This window comes from Vollenhovia emeryi, unplaced genomic scaffold (genome assembly GCF_000949405.1).
Source record: "Vollenhovia emeryi isolate VEMERY1.0 unplaced genomic scaffold, V.emery_V1.0 DF939126.1, whole genome shotgun sequence".
NCBI classification, from domain to species: Eukaryota; Metazoa; Arthropoda; class Insecta; order Hymenoptera; family Formicidae; genus Vollenhovia; species Vollenhovia emeryi.
Genome location: NW_011967240.1, coordinates 3,691,806 through 3,701,201, shown reverse-complemented (window position 1 = coordinate 3,701,201; position 9,396 = coordinate 3,691,806). Strand labels below are relative to the sequence as shown.

General features: G+C 33.5%; 2 protein-coding genes across 6 annotated transcripts in view; both read right to left on the bottom strand.

Moving 5' to 3' along the window:
- Nucleotides 1-1,269, bottom strand: part of LOC105569072 (xyloside xylosyltransferase 1) — a 3,267-nt gene extending 1,998 nt beyond the window's left edge. Inside the window, exons 1-2 of the mRNA XM_012025227.1 lie at nt 1,024-1,269; nt 311-748 (exon numbers count right to left, since the gene is read on the bottom strand). Of these exons, the coding sequence (XP_011880617.1) occupies nt 311-721 (411 nt within the window). The 5' untranslated portion in view covers nt 722-748; nt 1,024-1,269. The remainder of the gene's footprint in view (nt 1-310; nt 749-1,023) is intronic.
- A 2,414-nt stretch (nt 1,270-3,683) lies between these two features.
- Nucleotides 3,684-9,396, bottom strand: part of LOC105569073 — an 82,516-nt gene continuing 76,803 nt past the window's right edge. For all 5 annotated transcript variants that reach the window (XM_012025228.1, XM_012025229.1, XM_012025231.1 and 2 more), the window contains 4 exons: nt 6,907-8,315; nt 6,022-6,116; nt 4,309-5,485; nt 3,684-4,072 (listed from right to left, as the gene is read on the bottom strand). In XM_012025228.1, coding sequence (XP_011880618.1) covers nt 4,055-4,072; nt 4,309-5,485; nt 6,022-6,116; nt 6,907-8,315 — 2,699 coding nt within the window. In that variant the 3' untranslated portion in view covers nt 3,684-4,054. The remainder of the gene's footprint in view (nt 4,073-4,308; nt 5,486-6,021; nt 6,117-6,906; nt 8,316-9,396) is intronic.

Below are 9,396 nucleotides of genomic sequence, written 5' to 3'. Positions count from 1 at the left end.
ACTTACTCCATGTATTGTAGACCAGCCTTAAGAAAGCTACTTCCGGTTTAATAGAGCTGGAGTAAGAGCGTATGCGAAATGAATTATTTTTATTTCTTACGCCTACTCTTACTCTTACGCCTTTTCACGCATGCCTACAACACCTACTTCACCGTATTGTAGATTGAGTCGGCGTAAACAGCTTATGCCAAAAACGTTACTCCTACTCTTACTTCTTACTCCACGCTTACGCCGGTTATTGTAGACGACGCTTAACACTTAAGTTGGTTAAAAATAAGAAAAAAGAACTTAAGAGAACACAAGAACATACTTCCATAAATTTTCCAGTGCTGACCATAACATTTTGGATAACAATCGCAGCTATATCTCGACTGTCGTCGTCGCTTATCACATGGAAGGCAATATTTACAGAGGCGTATCTGAGCAAGGAGTCTGTAAATATTTGGAACTTGCGTCTCATAGGTGAGTTTGTGGCAACCTTGGTAAAAATGCACCATACGTTGTAATAATTCGTTTCATTTTGTGGCACGATACTCGCTGTCGAAGACAAATAATTGATGGAATAAGCAGTCGTCACTGAGGCAGCCGTAATGTTTGCATCTTTTGTTTGGGGACTAAATACAATCCACCGTCCTCCATCGGATGTCTGATAGCAATATAGAGCAACCAAGAGTAACGCGAGGACGGTCAACCTCAGCAGCACCTTGCGTAGTAAGGGCATTTAAATCGTATCCCTTATTCTTCTAACCTAAACGGGTAAACAAGTTTCAATAATCCACAGAAAGAAAGAAATGCTTGGAATACAAATATCCCGATCGAAAGAGAAGACAATTAGATTTCGCAATTATTAATTTTTCAATTCCTTCCGAATTTGTCCTCGATTGGTTGACTTGGCCAGATAAATTTTAATTCTAACCTAACTCGACTCGGTTAACTCTCATAATTTTTACTCGGCGAGAAACCATTGACCTCACAGCGTGAGAATTGGAAACGCATTGGTAACTACGTGAGCACAATCAATACCTGATTTCTTTTGTTATTGCATCACGTCACCTGGTTAGACCTTCATCAAGCAATAATACAGGTTTGTTTTTTTGTTACTGCACTCGACTGCATTAGAGTGCACTTTCCCTCTTGCTCTCGCACAATTTCAAACATATACCTATTTCACTTTAAGTATAGAAAGTGTGTATATTAATTCAGTATACAGTAAACAGATCTCATGTTTTCTCCGTGTTATTGTCGTTGACGATACAGTCGTTCCATACATCCTCTTGTAACAGTGATCGTAGATCGCGATCGCCTCCGCTGGTCACCGCGACTCATTGCGGAAAGAGTGGTGGGGACTGGGGATACGCACGCTAAAAAAAAAATGAATCCGTGTCCGTGCGCGCTCCCTACCTCGGCCGACTTCAGGCGCTCAGAGGAGTGCGGACATAACATCTCCCATGGAACTCACTTTTCGATTAATTGTGTTATTTTAAGTAGGACTGGACATTTTTCTTTCGAAGGTTTCGACATTCGTACTCGGAAACTTTGAATTACTTCGAAGCGTCGAAAAATTTATTCGTGTGAGTAGCGCATTTATTCAAAGTATACTAAAAATATTGCGAATAAAAAGTATCAACAACGAAGGAATGTGAATCGCCAGTAGTTGATTAACGATAAAAAGAATTGTTGGACGATTTTAGGCTGGCAGATGGTTTCTTGACTTAAATCCAACGTTTCGACCATACGGGTTTTGCGGTTCTTCTCAAGGAATTTAACGATCTACAAGTTTATTTACAGGACACTGCAACTCAAAGGTATGTTGGCCACAAAACGAAATTAACGCAATCGTCTCGCAGCGATAGAGGTGGAGTGACATAGAGGTGACATATGACCTGGCTGAGGTAACATTTTTCGCAATAAATTTTTTTTATTAAAACCGGCCGGTTAATGTCGACTAAAAAGCTTGATATACAAATATGTAAAATATATTACATTTTATCAATGTCTGTATTCTTTAACTTGCATAATAACATTAATTCTTCTTTCAAAGTATCGGTATCTTCGAAACTTCAATTTAAAGAAAGCAATAGCGCAAATTACAGTTCTCTAAGTATTTGCTCTGTGAAAAGAAAGGACATTTATTTTAATTTTCTTGGAAAAAATAGAATTACGTTATAAAGAATTAAAAAACGAGTAGTTCGTGTTTAGATAATTAGATATTTAATGCCAACAGAAATTATTCTGTATTTAAACATATACACGTTTACATTTATTTCTTAATCATAATACACTTATCTGTTATATTAATACGATGTTTATACAAGAAAATAGATCGTTCAACGTTTTAGATATAACATTGTATATAAATCTATGTCTATTAAGCCAAATCGTTTCGATATGTAACTCAATTGACCAGATTTAAAAGACTATCTCATATTTAACACAGTAATGTTTTATGATTCTAATACAATACGTAATTTCTTATACAATACGTAAAAATAAGATGTTACCTTTGGTCCCATTGATAGAAACTTACAGTTAATTGCGAAAATTAGTATGTATTAGTACTCAATATCAAATCATTATTACCGATATCAATCCATCCATCCACAACTAACTTTGGCATTTTTGTTTCTTAATTTTTTAATTAATTAACTTTCTCTTTTTATTTTTTTATTAGTATACATTGCACCAAAGCTAAAGTTAAATGGTTCTATTGAACTAAAAAGAAACAATCTAACTTTCTCTTTCTATCTCTCTCCCTCTCCCTCCCCTTCTTTCTCCTTGTGTTAAAGAATGAGCAATATCAAGTTGATGACTATTGAAGTAAAAATTACCCCTCTTCGACATTTTATTAAACAAACGTCTAATGTCTTAAACGGTATGTACATCTTTCGTTCTGTAGTGCATGTTTCAGTTATCGCAATCGTCATCTTTTGTACATTATATTTACACATGTTCAACGTGATGCCATTATCAAATTTTAATAATTTAGTTATCGAAAGTATATCTTAAAAATATGTAACATATAACGAGCCATTTACAACCTCCTTAATTGTTTGATATCGTAAATACATATTTCTTGCTTTTTCCACATTAAAAGCTGAAAGCAAACAAATATTAATGCTATCCTCTCGGGTGTCCCAGTAATTATACGTAAGAATATATCAATGAACTTCGAAAAATGTTTCAACTTTTTATGATAACTTATTAGCGATACAAATCAGCATTTAAATGTACTTGAAGCGATTTGAATAGTTCGCGGCATTGTTTTGTATTAACCCAAGAATACCATTACAAAAAGCAAAGAGAAGTAATAATTTTATATTAACACTATTATTGCAAATGCGTGACATGTAGATATTTTCTCCCATTTCCAATTTGCATTGCATTATGTAATATTATACATTTGTATTATATATTCTTTATATTACAAAATTATAATTTCCTACTTGGATGTACTGTTTCTTTTTAAGTGAAAAAGTTGTGAACTTTTCTGTCGACTTTGGAGGTCTAAAGATTAATTAGACCAGTTCTTCTAATGTTAAATATTAGTAATATTTTTTTGTATACAGGGTGTCATTGAATATTGGGGACTTTTTTGGTGTGCAGGTAGAGTGGACTAGACCGAGTCGAAAAGTTCTGTACCATTTTGCAATTTTCGCAATAGATAACGAGTAATTAATTATTCAAAATTGTCGTCTTAGCCCGGCCCACCTCCCAATTCGAGCGCGTGGCGAGATGTGACCGCCCGGCGGTCTAATTTATTGTCAAATTTGATCCTCAATATTCAATGACACCCTGTATGTAAAATATAAAGCAAATGTACAGAAGTAAAATAATAATACAAATTAAAATTTTGAACACGCATTCTGAACGGCCACTAATAATATTCTAGGGTTAAACAATTTTTTTTTACTAAACTATTTACAAAACACTTTTATGAACGGTAGAATCTTCAGAATGTAATTCTGATACTTTTAATGGTAATTTTCAATGGAGCATCATCAAACAATTTTGCTCAGATTTCCTTATAAATTTACATGTCCCATAACTGCCTATATTAATATTTCTCTGTAGTCTGAAACAAAAACGATTATTTTTCCACATTAGTTAATTCTGTTAATTATTTCTACAATAATTTCGATGTTTTTGTAATTTTTATATTATTTGTGCTGAAAATGAACCAAAGAAATGGTCCGAAACGTTCGCCAATTTAAATACTGCACTATTGTTTATATAAACATGGTGTTGTATATTTTGATCAAAAGTAGGACTTCCAAATGAGTGCTTTAACTCATACCATAATATACTTACATTTTTTAATTTTTCACGTCCACCGAAGTTCCGAATAGACTCCAATAGCATATCCCGAGGATCTAAATGGACCGGCATTGACTTGGGTCTCGCATTGGCATTCTTTAACGTTACTCCTGTTATCACCGGCATCGTTGGAAGTTCAGAAGACTGCATATTCTTGTTAAAACCATCAACCATCGATAATCCATTGTGGTTTATAGGATTATTATTTCTCGTAGAGTTAACGGTGGGTATCTTGAATCCTTTTACAACCGGCATCGGTGGATAAATCTTTATTGCATTATTGACGTTACATCTCAGAGGCATTTCACTTTGCGACTCAATATTCTGACTCATCCCATTTACACCTACGACAGATGTGAACCTTTTTGCCTGTAATTTGTGCTGAACACCATACATTTTGGGCTGATTTTTAAACGAGAAATTGTTGTTTTGGCTGGTTGCCTTTGCGAACCTGACACAACCGTCTTCCTTAACGTTTGGGTTTGTGATTCTTTCTTTTTCTCTCTGCTGCACATTGCGATAATCCGTGGAGGAACTATTAATATCAGAGCGTTTAGATTTCTGCTTAAAATTTCCATTCTGACTGAATGTCTTTGTCAATTCTTTGAAATTCATCGCTGTGGTGTTAACTTCGTTCTCGTCATTTTTGAGCATTTCCTTCGACGTTTTGACAAAGTTTCTTTTTAGTTCAACCCCCATCACGACAGGTCTGTCTTCATTCTTCGTCAAATCGGACATTGTGTTAACTCGATTCGATGTCTTGAAATTGGACGTGTGTGCGATTAATTTTTTTGTATTTAATTCATCAGGGTTTGTATTTGCCAAAGAGCCAATGTTGATTTCATGTTTAGTGACATTATTTTTACTAACGCCGCTAGTATAGTCTGTAATATCCTTTCCGTTCTTAATGTCATTAATGTTAACAATTGTCTTACTGCCATTAGTTGTATTACTTCTTCCCAGTGTGTAATCGGTGTCTGTTTTGATTTGGATGTTAGCGCTGGATCTTTCCAACCAACTGCCTAGAGTGATTGCAGGTGGACCAGAATAAACATAACGTTTTGTGCTTTCTTCTTTCAGCGATGGTTTACATTTCGATTCTGAAGATTCTTGAAAATCGTGTGTCAAAACTGCACTCATTCTGCCTGAATGTTCGTTGGACTCGTATTTGCTAAAAAATTATTTACAAAAATTATAATATTTATAAAATGGAAATATGTAATTATGTGTATATTTATGTATAATATGTATAATATATATTAAGAGAAAATTGATAACTTTTTCAATATTTAGCTTATGATATCTCGATAACTGTTTGTCGCAGGAAAAGGTAGTGCAGGGCTTTTTTACTTGAACTGGAGCATTATTGCAACAGCATATTCCTGAGACCAAGTCAAGTGTCTTTAAAATGTTTTACAGACATTTCTAAAACGTTTTAAAAACATCTTTAAGTCGTTTCAAAAACGTCTTTAAGATGTCTTGAAGACGTATGTCTAAAAGACGTCGAAAATCGGGACACAAGACGTCAAAAAGATGTCTTTCTGAAAATTTTGTGAGACGTCCTCGAAAGATTAAGACGTCTCAAAGATGTCTTTAAGACATAACGTTGTCTGGGAAGTTATTGCATTACTTTCTTTGCCCTTATACTCAATTTATGTATTGTTCGAGATATTCGAGAGAAATGCTCTAAATACAAGAAACACTTACTTCGTTCTTTGGATTGACGAGTTATTATAGCCTTTGGACACATTTTCCTCCGCCTGTTGAGCGTTCTTCAACTGCGGCAAAATGCTTTTTAGTACCTACACGGTTAAATAATAATTTTATATAATTGTTAATAAAAATTATATGTTGAATTCAGAGTTGGGAAAGTTATTTTATAAAAGCATATACAGCTTTTTCGCTAAACATGTAACTAGTTACAGTTTCAAGTTACCAATTCTGAAAAGTAACGCATCACAGTTACAGTTGCTTAAAAAGTAACGAATCGTTAGTTTGCAGTCACTTTCTTGCAATAAACATAAATATATCAAAGCTGCATTTAAATTGTAAAGTGTCGCTAAAGGCGTTTATGCGCAAATGCATGGCCTAATACGATCTGTGGAAGTTTAAAAAATATATAAAGTAACTATTAATGTAACTATTAAATATAATTATCGAAAAAATGTAACTGAAAATGAGTTAAGTTACTGTTACAGATGGAGAGAAAGTAACGAAGTTAAGTTAGAGTTACCAAAAAAAAAAGTAACTGTAATCGCACCTTCGTTACAGGTAACGAGTTACTTCCCAACCCTGATTCACGTAATGTTATAATGATATTAATATATTGTAATACTGTTTACTAGACTGTTTACTAGACACGCGTATACACGTCAGGCATCATTTTAATAAAAATTAGTAGCAATTGTGATATGATTGAATGTATCATTATTTGCAACGTATTGTAATAAGAATAAAATAAAATAGCGCGATGTCTGCAAAAATGCCTACATAATTCCGAGATTCATTTATTCCTTTGCATACGTTCAATAGATCTTCAATGTAACGAGTTGAATCTTAACCTACAGTCGCCATCCTATAATTCTAAATTACCTGCAACGATTGTAATTGCTTCTCTTTGGTAGGTTCCTCCTGATTCTTCAGTATATTGTCCCTCCATTGTGAGAATTTCTCGTTACCTCTTAACATGTCAACATTCAAATCAGTAATACTCGTAGCTTTCCTCATACCAATAATCTCTGTATTAATTTGCGGTTCATATTTTGCATTGATTCCTTGTGCTTCCTTCTGATATTTGGCGTTGTTAGACATCGATATGTAACTCTTAGATCGTTGGATATTAGTCTTATCATTGGTCGCGTTGAAAAACTGCCACTTGTAGGGCAGCTTGCCCTGATCATGAATCTTTGGCTCCAGTTTACAGTCTACGTTATCTGCATTCGATTCTTCAGATTTATTTATTGCTTTCTTATTGTGCGATAGATTGTTAATTAATAGCGTATTCCTTGTTGCGTTGTTCTTATCGTAATTACATGCACCAGCGTTATTCCTCGATAGTGTGGCAAATGTCTTAATAAATTTTTGTTCTGAAGATCTTGCACAATCGCTAGATTCTTCGAATTCTTCGAAAATATCCAGACTCTTTTGTTTAGTATAAGTAGTGATAATGAAGTTAGATAAGGTATTGTCCACAGGTGCCAGCTCTGGTGCGGATAAGCTGTCCATATTTCTTCGATCCAAGTCTTTATTAACAGTCTGTGGCAATGTACCTGTTTCTAGTTTGTTTTCCAACTCCGAGATCATCTCTTTTCGTAAGTCCAGGTCGGTCTCTGACTTTTGTGAAGTAAAGAGCGCTTGCTTAACAACAGGCTTGCTCGTTGGTTGCTTAATATCGATTTCTTTTTCAGACACAAAATCTATTTTTTCTTTCAAAGTCTCTTGATCACGACTCACTTTAACATTATTTGATAGATTCTTAATCGATTTGAAGTTTTTATTGGCACTATCTATCGCATCAGTTGGCTCTGAAATTGAGTTAGTAATTGGCTCCTTGAAGACCTCCACTGATCTCAGCGTGACTGTATCGTAATCATCGTAGATAGGTGAATACGAATCGCGAAAGGCACTTGGCGGGGCCGGAAGTTGATACTCCCAGTCACTGATTGACAAATCTTCGCCCATCATCGATACATAATCTGTATCTTGCTGTGAATTTGCTACAGTTATATTCGGTGTGCTGGCACTCACGCCGTTTTCTACCGAAAAATCGATACACGATCTGTAAAGCTCATTGGACTCGTTCTTTGTCTCGATAGATTCTAATGTGATTCCAGAATCATCGGGAACAGCGTTTGTTTGCATGGATGTAGTTGTATAACTTGTCTTAAGAGACGATGATGATTCCGATATCGGGGAAGATAAAGTTGGTAGTACATTCGATAAAGTATCCGATACCTTCTGCAGCAGGATATCAGTCTCGGATGGGATATCCTGGGAAACTGCTGGTATATGTGAACAGAATAAAAGATCAGTCAAACATTGCGGCAATTTTTTCAAATATTTTTTCAAAGAGGATTTTAAACACATAAATTGTGAATGAATGTGTAGTATTACAATCTTAAAGTGATTCTAACGTGACAATTAATGCAAAAGAAAGTAAAAAGAAAAGTTTAAGTTATCCATGAGCGCTGTAAAATGATGTGACAGTTACTCACAAATAAAGAAATGTGAAAAATGATTGAAATTTTAATTGATTTTAAAATAGTTTGATTAATAATTTTTTACATACTGATATGTACAGTAATTTAATATATTGTGCCTAGTATAATAAATAGCAAATCAAGCGTAAATAATGTAAATAAGATATAAAAATATACATAAATCGAAAAAAACCTTGAAAATGCCTATATAATATACAGTAAATTTATATAAATTTCTAACAATACATTTTCAAACAAGAAGACTTCCTCTTTCATCTAATATTGACACTGATTAAATCATATTTATAAAAAGTGTTTCAATATAGGCGTGCAAGTAACTATTACCTCCTATTGTTACATAAGTTTGAAACAAATATTTAGATATACGATAACAGATCATTTTATGTATTATTAGTGATTTTTAAGTATATTACTTGCGTAATATATTAACACTTTCAGTTTTTAAATCAAATTAAATCAGATGAAAAAAAATGATAAAAGTTTTGCTGTACTCTTCCTTCTTTTCTTCTCTCTTTATTATTTATAAATTTATAAATGAAGTGGATTTCGTAACTTAAAAATGGATATAAAGAATTATAAGTAGACTAAAATAAAAATTATATAAAGAATTTTCACTTTTTATTTATTTTATGTGCTTACCATGAATTGTATAAGATCTTCAAAATATACGACATAATATAGAGATTGTTATCTTAAAAAATTCTCTCGAGTTACTTAAACTCAGTACAATCTTGACAAGGACATTTAAGGATACACAAAAATTGCTACCTAATATCCTAATAGGATTACATTTTGTACCAAAAACGTTTTAGACTTTTGCTTTAACACTTTTTGCTAAGATTTTTCAAGAAATAAATTGTTA